Raw genomic sequence first — 18310 nt, forward strand, 5'->3', positions numbered from 1 at the left:
GGTGGGTAGTGTGAGTCAAGTAGGGTGATAGTTAGTGATGAAGGATGGTTTCTTTATATGGCAGTAAGGGAATATCCGGATTTCCTAACATTTGATGTTTGTTAGCACTGTAGATATTTGTAAAGTAAATGTAGGGTTGTATTTTGGGGCTCCGCTGAAACTCATTTCCAAACTTAACTCTTTTGCGAGATCACACCGTTTTGGCACAATCCCATGTTAGGAGAGCGCAAGAGCAGTGCAAGCAAGATGCATTTTGCCTCAGTGGCAGGTGGAGCAACTAAGTTGCTTCCTTAAAGAGATGCAGCACGCGCCTCGCCAGACAACCATGTGACAGACCAGATCCATGGCTCTCTGCTCCTTCTCTCTGGGGGGAGTAATATGGGAGTAGTGCCTGTGCTCCCTTGACTGCAGGGACTGCAGTTTTGCCTGCCCTTACATAGGTCATGGTAGGGTGTCCTTTATATCCTGCTCCCATTTCGCACATGGGTGTAAGCGAGAGTCTAACCCTTTGTTCACAAAGATTTTCATTTAGGACTATGCTTAGCTAATAAAAGGCCATATGTTCCCATCTTCTATGGGGCATAGCAGGCAGCAAAAGAGACCAGTGAAGGGCTTGGGAATCAGGGGGGAGATTCAGTCTCGATGGCATGTTCCCACTTGCCCCAGAGACCAAGGAAATCCTTCTGCATGAAAGTCACATGGGATTGGTTCTGCAGACTCCTATCCTTTCACATTTCCCCTCTGTTTTCTTACCCCTGAATCTATGCACCATCCACCTCACTCTGGCTCAGCCCAAAGATTACAGCACAAATCCTTCAGCAGGGCCTGAGACGGCAGGAGGATGGTAAGATGTTGCTTGGTTGCAAATGATGTTTCTATCATCCATAACCTCATCCCACTGGAGCTATCAACTGAACTTTGTCAAAATACAAGTTCAGCTAACCCAGATGGTTCTTCATGGAAAATCAAGCCAAAAAGAGTGATGACATTTCAACAGATTTGTTGAAATGGAGGGCAAACGTTTTGGAGATTTGCTTGAAATATTGATTTTATGTGCTTTGGAGTGGTAAATATATATTAAAAACCTCCTAACTGTAAGAACAGTAGGAGAATAGAACAAACTGCTTAGGGGAAGTCGTGGAAGCTCCTTCACTGGAGGTTTTCAAAAAGAGCCTGGATCTCCATCTGTCTTAGATGGTTTAAACACAACAAATCCTGCATCTTGGCAGAAGGTGAGACTAGATGACCTTTGCGATCCCTTCTAACCTTATGGTTCTATGATTCTAAACAATCCAAACAGTAAGTTGAACTATGAAGAAAATCAGTCTCAAAAGTATACTTTTAGTACATCTTTTTCCTACAAATTACTTTTCTGATGACACAAATTCTGAGTAATTTAGAATGACTATATCAATATTTATATATACACATTTATAAATGCCAGTTACAGTAGATTGAACCAAATGCTTCCCTTACAAATGATCTTTTGATCATTTTGTGAGCTGTACTTATTTAAATTTCATTTGTTCAGAGGGTAAAACTAGGTGCTTTAAAAAATATCCAGGTGTCTCTAATTTTCGCAAGTTTAATATACATAGTGCCAGATAGTGATCATTCCTGAGCTGGTGTGTCAGGGGTAGGAGGTGGAGGACACAGAGTCCTTATCCACCCTTTGTGCTCCTGTGCAAAGAGTAGCTAGAAACCTATACCTTGCATTCCTTGAATGCCAGTGAAGGAGAGGTTTAGTGCTATCTCAAACACAAGAGGCACTACAAGGACTACTGCCGGGAGGTACTGCTTGCAGCTCTATGCTACAAGATGTATCAATGGCCAGTCTTGTATGTGTTCCTCCAGCATAGTGAGGCATTTGCCTGCCTCTGTTTGCCACAGGCTGAGTACCTTCGTGAACTAATGCTGATACAGTGCCCCTGTATACCCATTTACGCAGCTGTAGCTCTAAAAGCTGCAATCTACTTCACAGAGCATATACATGGTCAGTAAAACAAACCCTAAAGTGTGTAGCCTTAATAACTGAAATCATGTGTGCATAGTAACCGTGGTCCACATTTTATCACAGAACATTTACACTGTACAGTCAATTTTTAAAAAAATACACAAATGTTTAATTGTTGGGGCTACCATGGGGGAAAAATCATTAATTATGTACAGAAGCTTCAGTTACATTAGTGAAAAAAAGCCAAAATCACTGAAAGCTCCACTAGCAATTTGGGTGGGTGGCTGGATAGACATGGAAATTTGACAAGAATGAAGTAAGTCCCTGCTGCTTAGCAGATTTGGATGGATCTTGATTATATGTTCTGACCCCACAGTAAACTCTAGACTCTGTTTTCTGTATTGCACTGAAACTGAAGGCAGTAAGCTACTCAATCAGATAACAGATGGGGTGTATGCAACAATACAATAGTAAAAGAGCTGCTGTGTCAGCTTGGCCTGGTTCTTCCCCTCCATCACTCATTCTGACGCAGGCATCTTGTTTCCCACTCTGTGCTCAATATTTTCTTGTAAGCAAAATTTTCTGTGATGGAGTCACGGTGACTGAAGAGATTCTTCAGCCAGCTGGTCACAATAGAACCTTTGTTCCACCGACAGTCAGATCCCTCACGATTGTACACAGTTGGTGACGGCAGAGCTATAAAGCTGCCCCTGCAGTGCTCCTGCAGTGCTGATCCCTGAGAACAGTGAAATTCCTTTTCCTTGGTGTCATTTTCCTGCACAATAAGGAACGTCTTGATGTTCTATCAAAGCTTTGGTCTGAATGGAGATTTTGCTCTTTGTAAGTAAATGCAAAAAAACTACATTAATGCGATGTTATAGCTGAGCTTTACTCAAGCACAAAAGTCAGAAAATTCAAACTTGTGGTCCCCACAGCAACTGTATCCCAGTCCCCTTAGGCTTGTGCACTGTATTCTGTTACAACCTTACTTTCACAAAAACCGTGGGAAACATACAAAGCCTTCTGAAAAGATAAGTCTGGGACAAGGGAGTGATTTCAGGGTGGTATATATGCATGATCTTTTGTTAACTGGAGGCCAGATAAACTGAATATGGAAATTCTTATGCTAAAACATATAAATTCAATATGGCCAAATTCAGACTGCTCGGGGACAAGGAGAGAACAGTGGCATAATTTTGCACTTCTCAACTTTTAATGTGCGCAACTCAACTGTAGTTTTGCATTAATGGGTTGTTTTGGGGAACTTTCATTTTTTTGCATTAATTTTTTTGGATTAAAAATTCCTCATCAAAACATGAAGGTTAGAAAATGGTCACACATTAGTGCAATGTGTTATGTGAGACAGAAAGGACTGTAAAACAAACCATTTGACTTATCCAAGAACAAAACTCACATCTGAATAATCTCACAAACCCAGGGGTTCCCAAACTTGGTTCGCGGCTTTTTCAGGGTAAGCCCCTGGCAAGCCGCAAGACGTTTTGTTTACCTGAACTTACCCTGAACAAGCTGTGAACCAAGTTTGGGAACCCCTGCACAAACCCAACAATTGAGATGCTGTGCTCTGTCTGTTCTGTAAGCTGTAGAAAGCCTTGTTGATGTGTGGAGCTTTAATAACTGTGGTGACTGCATGGGATTACTACACTTTTAAAGTCTGAAACATAGTGGGTGGCAGAGTTTAAAAGACATGTCAGGTGGCAGCAGTTATAGCTGAGATTGATAAGAGACTGCACCAAGAATAAAGTGGTAATGGATGTAGCTTGTAAAGACAAAGTCATTCGATTTAAGGTTAATTAGGCTTATGCCTTTTTTTTTCCTTCTTGGGGTATATCTTTGCTGCAGAGTTAACCAAGACGGATCACTCAAGTTAGCCTCACCTGAGTATGAGTGGCCACACTATACAGCCACACTTAAATGCATTCACACTGGTGCTGCGCTCACTTGTATGAAGCTTTAGGACTTCTGGGGGGTATATCCCATGCTTATTAGCGGTGCTTTAAGCTGAGCCGTTCTATGATTCTTTTTCAGTCAACTGTGGAAGAATTTCTCTTGGCACAGAGGGGGACTTGTGGGAAGGCATGGAAGGACTATCAGCACTTGAGTGGTTTAGCCTGGGTCCTCACTGAAAAGTGGGTGGAATACCAATCTGAGTGTATGCAACACCTGGGCTTTAGCCTATTATACCCCAGGACAGGACAGCTAGCCTGGGTGCAAAGTATCACCACCACACTTGGGTGAGAGGGTTTTGCGTGTAGACAAGAGACAGGTTAGGGGCAACCACGCAAGGAAGAGCCCGAGTGAACTTTGCAGTGAAGACATGTCATATATGAGGGCCTGAGACTGTCTTAACTTGAGTTAATTCTGCAGTGACGTACCCTTAAATTAACTATTCTCAAGTTAGCTTGACTGCGAGTGGCCATGTTATAAAATAACACTTGAGCTACACAGAGTGGTTGGATTACTGCACAGTGACTATATTAATAGCACAGAGAGATTGTGCTAACAGCTGATGAATGATTCAAGCTTTGCTTACATCTGATGATGGACCCTCCAACTTAAGTTAAAGGTATAGGACTCAAGGTAGGGGAAACATTCAAGTTATAACTTGAATTAACTCTGCAGTGAAGACAAGCCCTGAAAGGTTTTTAAAAAGAGGTTTTCTATATAAAAATTTAGGAGTTCTCGATTCTTACTCTACGTATTGACTGGTGAAGTATTAAGGAAATGGAATGTGATCAACCAAGAAGGAAAGAAATATTTTTACTCAAACGCTCTGTTAACACTTATCCAGTATAAATACAAGGGAAAAAAGCTCTCTTGGGAATTCAATTCCCCACACGGTAACTAATAGAACATTCTAATATACACCTCTACATCATCCAAGTCCTTCCAACAGCAATAATAGATGAGATGGGGGGAAAATAATCTGAACAAACCCTGAAAGCCAATCAACCAAAAAATCATAACCAAACCCCTCCTCCAACGAAAAGTTTTCAGACATAAACCCATTTTTCTCTTTTCCAAGCCATCTTTAAATAACCAAGTTCTGTGACTTCAGCATGAGTATTAAAAATATCATAGTCCTCTGCTTAAGAGGAGCAATCTACCACGAGGTCCAGGTCCAAAATTCCTCTCCCCTCACATTCTGCTATGCACAGATTGTCTGACTGGCTGTCACCCCACTATCTCCTACATGTCACTGGTACATCTGTGTTTATATGTGGATAGTTTGTAAAGCACTTTGGAATCCTTTGAGATGAAAAGTGCCGGATAAATATAATAGCAGCATATTATCGTTACAAAATGGTATGACTTTTTCTATTGAATGAGATTGAATTCAGTTGCTATGAGAACCATAACTTTGAACTTCATGACTTTGTGTGATTTAATTCTGAACAACTGTGCTAGTTTCATTAAGCTTTTTGCATTGACTAGATAATAGGATGTAAAAGACCTGTTGGGTTACCACATTTAACCTCTAGCATTGGCACAATGTATAGTACATTAATCCTACTAATATTATATGAATCCTATTTATGATTTTCATGCTGATGACTCAACTACTTCACTGGATGGTTTATTATATTACCTACAAGTTTTCTTCAGCTACTGAGAAATGTTTATCTATATTCAAGATGAAATGTTTCTATTTTTAGTAGGGTTGTTGATTAATCGCAGTTAACTCACGTGATTAACTCAAAAACGTAATTGTGATTAAAAAAATTAATCACAATTAATCGCAGTTTTAATCGCGCTGTTACATAACAGAATACCAATTGAAATGTATTAAATATTTTGGATGTTTTCCTACATTTTTAAATATATTGATTTCAATTACAACACAGTATATAAAGTCAACAGTGCTCACTTAATATTTTTTACTACAAATATTTGCACTGAAAAAATGGCAAACAAATGAAAGAGTATTTTTCAATTCACCTCACACAAGTGCTGTAGTGCAATCTCTTTGTCATAAAAGAGCAACTTACAAATGTAGATTTTTTTAGTTACATAACTGCTCTCAAAAACAAAACAATGTAAACCTTTAGAGCCTTCAAGTCCCCTCAGTCCTAATTCTTGTTCAGCCAATCATTAAGACAAACAAGTTTGTTTACATTTATGGGAGATAATGCTGTCCGCTTTTTATTTCCAACGTCTCCTGAAAGTGAGAACAGGCATTTGCATGGCACTTTGGTAGCTAGTATTGCAAAGTATTTACATGCCAGTTATGCTAAACATTCGTATGCCCCTTCATGCTTCGGCCACCATTCCAGAGACTTCATGCTTCTATGCTGATGATGCTTGTTAAAAAAATAATGCATTAATTAAATTTGTGACTGAACTTCTTGGGGAAGAATGGTATGTCTCCTACTCGGTTTAACCCACATTTTGCCATATATTTCATGTTATAGTAGTCTCGGATGATGACCCAGCACGTTGTTCTTTTTAAGAACACTTCGCTGCAGATTTGACAAAACACAAAAAAGGTACCAATGTGAGATTTCTAAAGGTATCTACAGCACTCAACCCAAGGTTTTAGAATCTGAAGTGCCTTCCAAAAGTCTGAGAGGGATGAGGTGTAGAGCATGCTTTCAGGAGGCTTAAAAGAGCAGCACTCTTATGTGGAAATTACAGAACCCGAACCACCAAAAAAGAAAATCAACCTTTCTGCTGGTGGCAACTGACTCAGACGATGAAAATGAACATGCTGTGGTCTGCACTTCTTTGGATGATTATCGAGCAGAACCTGTAATCAGCATAGATGCATGTCCTCTGGAACGGTGGTTGAAGCAAGAGAGGACATATGAATCTTTAGTGCAGCTGGCACATAAATATCTTGCAACGCTGGATACAACAGTGCCATGCGATTGCCTGTTCTCACTTTCAGGTGATATTGTAAACAAGAAGTGGGCAACATTATCTCCTGCAAATGTAAACAAACTTGTTTGGCTTATTTCAGAGTAGCAGCCGTGTTAGTCTGTATTCGCAAAAAGAAAAGGAGTACTTGTGGCACCTTAGAGACTAACCAATTTATTTGAGCATAAGCTTTCGTGAGCTACAGCTCACTTCATCGGATTCATTCAGTGCAAAATACAGTGGGGAGATTTATATACGTAGAGAACATGAAAAAATGGGTGTTACCATACACACTAATGAGAGTGATCATTTAAGGTGAGCTATTACTAGCAGGAGAGCGGGGACCTTCTGTAATGATAATCAAGGTGGGCCATCTTTTTTAATCGTGCAATTAATCGCGATTAATTTTAACTGCTTGACAGAAAGCATCTCCTGTCTAATATTAATGTTTATTTAATATTTGCATAGTGTAATATCTCCTTTTTCTCAGTTGGTTCTCAAATAGAAGAACTGCTCTAATCTGCACAAAAAATGGTTGTTCTCTCCCCATACTGAAGACCCTGGGACTGCTAATGTGCAAAGTTAAGCCCATGCATAAATGTTTGTAGGATTTACTTATGTGTATAAAATTACTAATGACTGTTTCTAGCAGGTTTTTTTTAAACCAAATGCAAGCATCTAATAGCTCTTTACTGTAAAGCAAGCCTTACCTGTGCCAGCATATTTATCTGCCATGTTGATATCAATGTCCAATTTTAAATTCAGCATAGTCCTGATGACATCATCACTGCCTTTCCCAGCTGCCCACATAAAGGATGTTCTTCCCTCAAGATCTGAGTCATCTTTCACAGAGGGATGTTTCAAAAATACTTCAACTGTTTCCTGCAGAAAAACTTCACTGAGTAAGAATGCCATTGAAATTAACATAAAAAGAGTCTGTAATGACAGAAGAAACTATTGTTTTGCTTAGCAGTTTTTGCTTAAGAAGCAAAACAAGGCTTCATTTTTCCTTTTTAAGATTATATACAATATGTCTCATAACAACATTTCTGGCTTGTAATATCATCACTTGTATCATGTTGGAGAATTCTCAACCCTGATCATTGTGTTATTCTCTTACTATGCCTATTTCTTGTTTATAACACCCATGGCTATGTCACAAGTTATGAATACACTGGTCTTATTCTGATTTCACTTCTTACTTTTCTGTAACTTATAATCACTGTGAGGGAAATGATGGGATAACATTACTAGAAATAACCATCTTGACAAACAGCAGAAACAATGCAAGAAAAAAATCCTCTCTTTTTTTTCAAATTTGGATATGACTTCACATGAATAGAATTTCCTTTTTCAAAGACCACTAAGTGATCCTATAACAGTTTCACTGTATGATAGGTAACATCTTTAGAGACAAAACCACTATTTCTAACAGTCAATAAAACAATCAGATTATTAAATTACTAAAATATATTAAATCAGAAAGATGAGAAAAGTCATTACAGCTTAACCCAGGCTTCCATTGTGTAATCGACACACTAGACTTCCTCTTTAAATCAAAGAAAAAAACTCCTCCACCTCTTCCTCAGGTGATGCTTTGGTTTTAAGCTGTCAATGATATAAGACCTTTCTAATCCACCTCCCAGCATCACTGATTCCATTACAGTTTCTAAAATAGCTAATTATAAGAAAAAGAAACAAAACAGTCCAAAACACAGAAGATTTACCCTTCCCAGCCCTCTAGGCTAGGTACACGTGCTCTGAGCTCACAGGACCCCACCAGCCGAAAGCCAGCAAGTTATATTATTCCTACAGCCAGGTCTACACTTCCACTTACTTAAGTATAATTTACATTGCTCAGGGGTGTGAATAAGCCACCACTGAGTGACGCAAGTTACACCAACCTAAGCGCCGGTATGGACAGCGCTATGTGATGGATAGACCTTCTCCAGCCAACGTAGCTACCACCTCTGGCAGAGGTGGATTTATTATACTGACAGGAGAGCTCTCTCCTGTTGGCATAGAGCGTCTTCACCATAAGCGCTATAGCAGCACAGCTGCATCAGTGCAGCTGTGCCGATGTATCGCTTCTAGTGTAGACTAGCCCTAGGTCAAACGTAAGTGGATCAGCTCAATATTGGAATAACTGGGAGAAATTGAATAGACTTGAGGGTCAGACTACATGGTTGAATGGTACCTTCTGATCTTAAATTCTATGAATTTATGAATCTAACTTGCAGAACAAGAAGGCCTACTTTCCAAATAAACCCACTCATTTAACCTGATGCTGGTTCTATAGTTAACGTCTATAGTAAAGGAAGGGGCAGTAAGGTTTCTTTCAAAGCATCAGTTTGGGAGAGGGAACTTAAGGAAAAAAATAAATGTTAATAGGTACCTCTGTGGAAATAATTCGAGAAAGTTTGCATTCAATGAATTTATCAAAGCGTGCCAAGCTCAGGACAGTCAGGAATGGGTCTATACTGGTGAGTTCATCTTGATTTCCTGAGCTCTCTGCACAGTGAATAAGCTACTTTTTGAGTTCAACCTAATGTATTCCAGTAGCTCCTGAAACTGGGAAGGAGCTAATGGAGCTGTCTTCTGAAGGGAGGGTTTGTAGCTTGGTAGAAGATGAGATGGGCAGCTTGAACCTGGTTGTCTGTACAGATAACACCAATAGCAACAGAGATCCTTTCTGAAAGGGAACTGTGCTCGCGAAGGGTAAATCATCTCAGGGTATATCTATAGTACGAAATTATTTTGAAATTGTTCTATTCGAATTTTCGGAAGTGATTTTATACATTCGGTCTTGTGTGTCCCTACTAAAGCGTGTGAATTTGGCAGAGTGCGTCCACAAAACCGAGGCTAGCATCGAATGTCGGAGCGGTGCACTGTGGGTAGCTATCCCACAGTTCTCGCAGTCCCCGCCGCCCACTGGAATTCTGGGTTAAGCTCCCAGTGCATGATGGGGCAAAAACATTCTTGCGAGTGTTTCTGGGTGTGTGTCATCAGTTGCTCCTTCCGCCGTGAAAGCTATGGCAGACAATCGTTCCGCACCTTTTTGGCGTGCAGACGCCATCATGCTTGCAGCAGACAGTGCAATACGGTGCACCGCTTCTCTCCTGGTACAATGAATCCACCTTGCATTTCCTCTCGTCTTTCTATGTAATCTATATAAATATCTACTCTTTCTCTTCCTCATCAACCACTTCAGCTGCCAACTCTGCTTGGCCATCGTAAACCGAGCAGCACAGCTTCCGCCGCCAACTCTGCTCTCCCGCTCTTGCCGCACTACTGAGCTTCTCAATGTTGTCTGTCCTGGGCTCCCGCCTCCATGAAAGCTACAGAAGACAACCATTTCCCAATTTTTTTCGGCTATCATGAACCGAACAGCACCTCTTCCACTGCCATTCTTTTCTCCTACGTTTTGCACCCTTTTTCCAGGAATACCCACGCAGGCGCCATAGGGCGGCAAGCCTGGAGCCCGCTCAGATCTCCACTGCAGTTTTGACCATTGTAAATACCTCGTGCATTATCCAGCAGTATGTGCAGTACCTGCAAAACGGGCGAGGAAGCGATGACAGTGCGATTACGATAGTGATGAGGACATGGACACAGACGTTCCTAGAAGCATGGCATGTTGTGATTGGGAGACCATGGTGGTGTTGGACCAAGTTCATGCCTTGGAACGCCGATTCTGGGCCTGGGAAACAAGCACAGACCGTATAGTGTTGCAGGTATGGGATGATTCCCAGTGGCTGCGAAACTTTCGTATCTGTAGGGCCACTTTCATGGAACTTTGTAACTTGCTGTCCCCTGCCCTGAAGTGCAAAGACACCAAAATGAGAGCAGACCTTACAGTTGAGAAGCGAGTGGCCATAGCCCTGCGGAAGCTTGCAATGCCCGACAGCTACCAGTCAGTCAGGAGTGGACAAATCTACTGTGGGGGCTGCTGTGCTGCAAGTAGCCAATGTAATCATTGACCAGCTGGTATCAAGGGTAGTGACTTTGGGAAATGTGCAGACCATTGTGGATGGCTTTAATGTGCTGGGGTTCCCTAACTGCGGCGGGGCGATAGACAGAACGCATATCCCTATCTTGGCCCCAGAACACCGGGGCAGCTAGTACGTAAACCGCAAGGGGTACTTTTCCATGGTGCTGCAAGCACTGGTGGATCACAAGGGACGTTTCACTGACATCAATGTGGAATGGCCGGGAAAGGTGCATGACGCTTGCATCTTCAGGAACACTGGTCTGTTTGAACAGCTGCAGGAAGGGACTTACTTCCCAGACCAGAAAACTACTGCTGGGGATGTTGAAATGCCTATAGTTATCCTTGGGACCCAGCCTACCCCTTAATGCCATGGCTCATGAAGCCATACACAGGCACCCTGGACAGTAGTAAGGAGCAGTTCAACTATAGGCTGAGCAAGTGCAGAATGGTTGTAGAATGTGCTTTTGGACATGTGAAAGCACACTGGTGAAGTTTACTGACTCGGTTAGATCTCAGCACAACCAATATTCCAATTGTAATTGCCGCTTGTTGTGTGTTCCACAATATCTGTGAGAATAAGGGGGAGACGTTTATGGCAAGGTGGGAAGTTGAGGCAACTCGCCTGGCGGCCAATTTTGCACAGCCAGACAAAAGGGCAATTAGAAGAGCGCAGCAGGACGTTCTGTGCATCAGGGAAGCTTTGAAAGACAGTTTCATGACTGGCCAGGGTACAGTGTGACAGTTGTGTTTGTTTCTCTTGAAGTTACCCACCCTCTCTCTATATATATATGAAAGGAAATAAAGTCACAAGTATTTAAAAACCGTTCTTTATTATTTGTCGCACAACACATTGAAAGAAATCAGAAGGTAGACCGGGGGATGGAGGGAGGGTACTGGGGGAGGAGGGAAGGACAAGTCCAGAAACCAAATCAAAATTTCAGACATGCCAGCTTTCTGCTGCTTGTGCAATCCTCTGGGATTGAGTGTGTAGGTCCCCGTAGCCTCCCCCGTGTTTTTGGGTGTCTGGGTGAGGAGGCTATGGAACTTGGGGGGGGAGGGAGGGCGGTTATACAGGTGCTGCAGAGACCGTCTGTGGTTTTGCTGCCTTTCCCGCATTAGATCCACCATACAGTGGAGCATGTCAGTTTGTTCCCCCATGAGCTTGACCATAGCATCCTTCCTGCTCTTATGGCATGCGTCCCTCCTCTCTTCGTGTTCATTTAACGCTTTATGGGACTCTGCAATTGTTTGCGTCCACACATTCAGCTGGTCCCTATCAGTGCGGGAGGACTGCATGAGCTCAGCGAACGTGTCGTCCCAAGTTTGTTTTTCCTGCCTTCTAATCTGGACCAACCTCTGGGATGTAGTAGATAGGGGCCGTGTTGAAACATTTGCACCTGCGGGAGGAGAAAAAGGGAGGGTAGTATTTTAAAAGATACATTTTAGAGAACAAAGGGGACACTTTCTCAGTGAAACAGGCAATTCATCGTACACAGTACGTGTTCTTTCTGTACAAGGTCGCATTTTGCCTGTTATATTGAAGTGCCTGCCACTTTGGTGTGAATAAGCCATCACACGCGGCTGGGCAACAGAATTCAGCTTGCAGGCAGCCATGGTAAGCCCTAGGGGCATGCAGGGTTCTGCTTCTTCTGCATTCATTTCAATGCTCTCAAACCACCAGGCCCCCTTTCCCATAGCAAGCAATGCCTGGGGGGTTTGCCATATAAAAGGAGGGCCTGCAGGCTCTCAGGGATGATTGCTTCACCCCGCCCAACACCCCATGTGGCTCCGATGAGGCTCTAAGCAGGGATGAGCCCTTTAAACTAAACACGAACAGCCCAGCACAGCTGGGTTTCTCCCCACCCCCAGGATCCGATCAGGCTCTCACTCACCAGAAGTGCCTTCTCCAGGGTCTTGGTCCAGGAGCCTGCATTGGGAGTGGGGGGAGGCTATTGGGTCCAGCGTTAAGAATAGTTCCTGGCTAGTGGGGAAAACGGATTCCCCATTTGCTGCTTGTGCACTGTCCTCCTCCTCCTCCTCCTTTTTGTCCTCCAATAACTCATCCTCCTAGCTCCGTGCAACTCCCCCCTTACAGGTGTCCACAGACAGTGGTGGGGTAGTGGTGGTGTCACCCCCCATAATTGCATGCAGCTCATGGTAGAAGTGGCACGTATGGGGCTGTGACCCAGAGCGCCCATTCGCCTCCCTGGCTTTTTGGTATGTTTGCCTGAGCTCCTTGATTTTTGTATGACACTGCTCTGCGTCTCTGGAGTAGTCTCTTTCCGTCATGGCCCTGGAGACTTTAGCATAAGTATTTGCGTTTCTTTTTTTGGAACGTAGTTCTGCCATAACAGATTCATCTCCCCAACATGTGATGAGATCCAGTACCTCCTGTTCGGACCATGCTGGAGCTCGTCTGCAAATCTAGGACTGCGTGATCTCTTGTGATGGTGGACTCTGCGTGGTCGCCTGTGATGGTGGACTGTGCTGATGGTGACGAAACAGGAAATGAAATTCAAAAGGTCCTGGGGCTTTTACCGCCCACCTGGCTAGTGCATTGGAGTTGAGAGTGTTGTCCAGAGCGGTCACAAGGGAGCATTCTGGGATAGCTCCCGGAGGCCAGTAACGTTGAATTGCATTCACAGTACCTGTAACCCGGAACTGCAATCTCGATTTTAGCGCTACTCCACTTGCCGAGGTGGAGTTCAGAAATCGGATTAAAGAGCCCTTTAAATAAAAAAAAACCGTTTGGTCTTGTGGACAGAATTGGTTTTATTTCGAATTAACTTGGCTAATTCAGAAATAACCGCGTACTGTAGACCAGGCCTTAGTGCCACCACAGAGCAGGGGCAAGCTGGTAGTGAACAGGGTATTGAATGTATGCATCCCTGAATGAGGCTCGAGAGTCATTCCTCTAAGAACATAAGAATGGCCATACTGTGCCAGACCAATGGTCCACCTAGCCCGGTATTCTGTCCCTGATAGTGCCCAGTGCCAGATGCTTCAGAGGGAATGAACAGAATAGGGCAGTTATTGAGTGATTCATCCCTTGTTCTCCACTCCCAGCACTTAGAGGCTTAGGACACCCAGAGCATGGGGTTTCATTCCTGATCATCTTGACTAATATCTAGTTCTTTTGTGAACCCACTTATAATTTTGGCCTTCACAACATCCCTTGGCAATGAGTTCCACAAGTTGACAGTGGGTTTTGTGAAGTAGTACCTCCTTTTGTTTGTTTTAAACCTGCTTCCTATTAATTTAATTGGGTGACCCCTGGCTCTTGAGTTATATGAAAGGGTAAATAACACTTCCTTATTTACTTTCTCTACGTCATTCATAATTTTTTAGATTTCTATCATAACCTCCCTTAGTCGTTTCTTTTCTAAGTTGTAAAGTCCCAGTCTCTTTAATCTCTCCATACCCTAATAATTTTTGTTGCTTTTCTTTGTACCTTTTCCAATCCTAATATATCTTTTTTGAGATGAGGCGACCCGAACTCAAGTATGTAAGGTGTGGGCATACCACGGATTTAAATAGTGACATTATGATATTTTCTATCATATTATACCTTTCATTATACCCTATCGTACCTTTCCTAGTGGTTCCTAACATTATGTTAGCTTTTTTGACTGCCACTGCACTTTGAGTGGATGTTTTCAGAGAACTATCCACAGTGACTCCAAGATCTCTTTCTTGAGTGGTAACAGCTAATTTAGACCCATCATTTCATATGTATAGTTGGGATTATGTTTTCCCAACGTGCATTATATGTTGCATTTGTCAACTTTGAATTTCATCTGCCATTTTGTTGCCCAATCACCCAGTTTTGTGATACCCTTTGTAACTTTTTGCAGTCTGCTCTGGATTTAACTATCTTGAGTAATTTTGTATCGTCTGCTAATTTTGCCACCTCATGGTTTACCTCTTTTTCCAGATCATGTATGAATATGTTGAATGGTACTGATCCAAGTACACATCAATGGATATTTACCGCTCTGCATTCTGAAAACTGACCATTTATTCTACCCTTTGTTTCTTGACTTTTAACCAGTTACTGATGTATAAGAGGATCTTCTCTCTTATGCCATGACTGCTTACTTTATTCATCCACTTGATCACCCTTATCCACATGTTTGTTGACACTCAAAGAATTCTAAAAGATTGGCGAGGCATGATTTCCCTTTACAAAAGCCATGTTGACTCTTCCCCAACAAATTGTGTTCATTTATATGTTTAACAATTCTGTTCTTTACTACAGTTTCAACCAGTTTGTCTGGTACTGAATTTAGGCTTACTGGCCTGTAATTGACAGAGTCGCCTCTGGATCCTTTTTTAAAAATTGGTGTCACATTAGCTATTCTCTAGTAATCTGGTACAGAAGCTGATTTAAGTGATAGGTTACATATCACAGTTAGCAGTTCTGAAATTTCATATTTGAGTTCCTTCAGAACTCTTCGGTGAATACCATGTGGTCCTGGTGACTTATTGCTGTTTAAATTTATCAATTTATTCCAAAACCTCCTCTAATGACACCTCAATCTGGGACAGTTCCTCAGATTTATCACCTAAAAAGAGTGGAAATCTCCCTCACATCCTCTGCAGTGAAGACCAAGGCAAAGAATTAATTTAGCTTCTCTGCAATAGCCTTATCGTCCTTGAACGCTCCTTTAGCACCTTGATCTTTATTATTACATGCAGTTACCAAGATGTTATGATATAGACTATTGTATTCATGTTTGAAAAAAATTCAAAATCAATATCAATTTTTAATATATATTTTTGATATTAACATTTTGAAATCTATCATCTATATAACACACAATACAGGAAAACTGAATAAAACTTGTGAACACACGTCTGGATACAGATTACTCTACAAACCATTAGAAATCTGTTCTGAGGGCTATCCTATTTCATAGAATCATAGAAGATTAGGATTGGAAGAGACCTCAGGAGGTCATCTAGTCCAACCCCCTACTCAAAGCAGGACCAACACCAACTAAATCATCCCAGCCAGGGTTTTGTCAAGCCAGGCCTTAAAAACCTCTAAGGATGGAGATTCCACCATCTGCCTAGGTAACCCATTCCAGTGCTTCAACACCCTCCTAGGGAAATAGTGTTTCCTAATATCTAACCTAGACCTCTCTCACTGCAACTTGAGACCATTGCTCCTTGTTCTGTCATCTGCCACTACTAAGAACAGCTGAGTTCCGTCCTCTTTGGAACCCCCCTTCAAGTAGTTGAAGGCTGCTATCAAATCTCCACTCACTCTTCTCTTCTGCAGACTAAACAAGCCCTGTTCCCTCAGCCTCTCCTTGTAAGTCATGTGCCCCAGCCCCCTGATCATTTTCGTTGCCCTCCGCTGGACTCTCTCCAATTAGTCCACATCCTTTCAGTAGGGGGGGCCCCAAAACTGGACACAATACTCCAGATGTGACCTCACCAGTGCCGAATAGAGGGGAATAATCACTTCCCTCAATCTGCTGGCAATGCTCCTACTAATGCAGCCCAATAAGCCGTTAGCCTTCCTGGCAACCAGGGCACACTGCTGACTCATATCCAGCTTCTCATTCACTGTAATCCCCAGGTCCTTTTCCACAGAACTACCACTTAGCCAGTCGGTCCCCAGCCTGTAGTGGTGCAAATGATCCTTCCGTCCTCAGTGCAGGACTCTACTCTGTCCTTGTCGAACCTCATCAGATTTCTTTTGGTCCAATCCTCCAATTTGTCTAGGTCACTCTGGACCCTATCCCTACCCTCCAGTGTACCTACTTCTCCCCCCAGCTTAGTATCATCTGCGAACTTGCTGAGGGTGCAATCTATCCCATCATCCAGATAATTAATAAAGATGTTGAACAAAACCGGCCCCAGGACTGACCCCTGGGGCACTCCGCTTGATACATGATAATTATTATTAGACAATAATTTGTATAATCTATGTTATATTTTAAAATACTTTGCTTTATGTTTCAGATATACCATACTTACAGCAAAGTTGCTCTGTGCTGCATAATGTAAGGGTGTTGCCCCTTGGCTATCAGATGGGATTGTTCCAAACTTATTTCTTTCTAACAGGAGATGAACAATCTGTGCATGGCCTGACAAAAGAGCAGAAATTAACATATGAATAACATATGCAGCTGACTAGTTGCTTTGCTCTGAATCTTCTTTCCTACATAAGAAACATTAATAAATGCTGGGACATTCAAATAAAATCATAAGATTTCACATGAGCTTTATGTTGCAATTGTCCAATTTGGCATGCTGTTTTTGCCAATGGTGCTCTAGTTTCACTGTTCCTTCTACCCTCATCTTTTGCAGGCCACCAGGGAACCATGATGGCCTGGGGAAATGAAACTGCGGAAAAGGCCATTTAGAATCATAGAATATCATGGTTGGAAGGGACCTCAGGAGGTCATCTAGTCCAACCTCCTGCTCAAAGCAGGATCAATCCCCAATTTTTGCACCAGATCCCTAAATGGCCCTCTCAAGGACTGAACTCACAACCCTGGGTTTAGCAGGCCAATGCTCAAACCACTGAGCTATCCCTCCCCCTAGAATCTATAGTAAAAGACAAAAGGCTATTATAGTTTATTACTACACCATCAATAGTACTTTGTTAGACAACAGTCTACTATACTGTAATAAGTGAGATGGATACAACCAAAACCTTGAATTTGACCCAGTGGTCAGCTCAAGGCAGCAAAGTGAGCCGTGGTCTGGGATGATGTGCTTTTGGTTGCTCGTGTTGCTTAAACCAGCAATTTCATTTCAAGGTACAGTGTGTTGTAGGAATCAAGCCTGGAGGTCCTTACTCAGTTTTTATTCACGCAGAATTCCCATTGAAGATCATGGTAATCTGACTGAGAACGACATGAAAAACAACTAAAAACCTCAAGATTTGGCCTCTGGATATTCTTTCTTGCAATCATTTGAAAAACTTCTTGTAAGCATTCTAATTTCTTCCCCCAAAACTCCAGTTTCCCCAAGCACACCCATTATTTCAACTCTATGTTCCAACTCATTAAATGAATTCTACATGAGAAAGTTACTTACCTTACAGATATTGGAGGTTATTTGAGATGTGTGGTCCCTATTTGTATTCCACTGTGGGTGCACATGCACTTTATGTGCCTGGAGTTGGAGAATTCTTGCAACGAGCGTCTGTTGGTCTGTGCATGTGCCGTTGCTCTTGTTGTGCCTTGAGCCAAGGGTATAAAGCAGGGATGGCCAACCTGTGGCTCCAGAGCTGCATGCGGCTCTTTAGAGGTTAACATGCGGCTCCTTGCATAGGCACTGGCTCTGGGGCTGGAGCTACAGATGCTAACTTTCCAATGTGCTGGGTGGTGCTCACTGCTCAACCCCCATTTCTGCCCCAGGCCCTGCCCCCACTCCATACCTTCCCTCAAGGCCCCTGCCCCTTTCCCCCGAGTCTGCCATGCCCTCACTCCTCCCCCAAACCCCCCAGAGCCTCCTGAGCATGCAAAACA

The 18310-nt window shown here is 42.5% G+C and overlaps 1 protein-coding gene across 6 annotated transcripts in view; it reads right to left on the reverse strand.

The window, feature by feature from the left end:
• The window catches only part of INVS (inversin), a 210361-nt gene that overhangs the window by 63055 nt on the left and 128996 nt on the right, over positions 1-18310 (reverse strand). For 5 of the 6 annotated variants that reach the window (XM_073332511.2, XM_073332510.2, XM_073332508.2 and 2 more), the window contains 2 exons: positions 16809-16918; positions 7540-7711 (listed from right to left, as the gene is read on the reverse strand). In XM_073332511.2, coding sequence (XP_073188612.1) covers positions 7540-7711; positions 16809-16918 — 282 coding nt within the window. The remainder of the gene's footprint in view (positions 1-7539; positions 7712-16808; positions 16919-18310) is intronic. The other variant, XM_073332513.2, reaches the window with a different exon arrangement.

This window comes from Lepidochelys kempii, chromosome 2 (assembly GCF_965140285.1).
Source record: "Lepidochelys kempii isolate rLepKem1 chromosome 2, rLepKem1.hap1, whole genome shotgun sequence".
NCBI classification, from domain to species: domain Eukaryota; kingdom Metazoa; phylum Chordata; order Testudines; family Cheloniidae; genus Lepidochelys; species Lepidochelys kempii.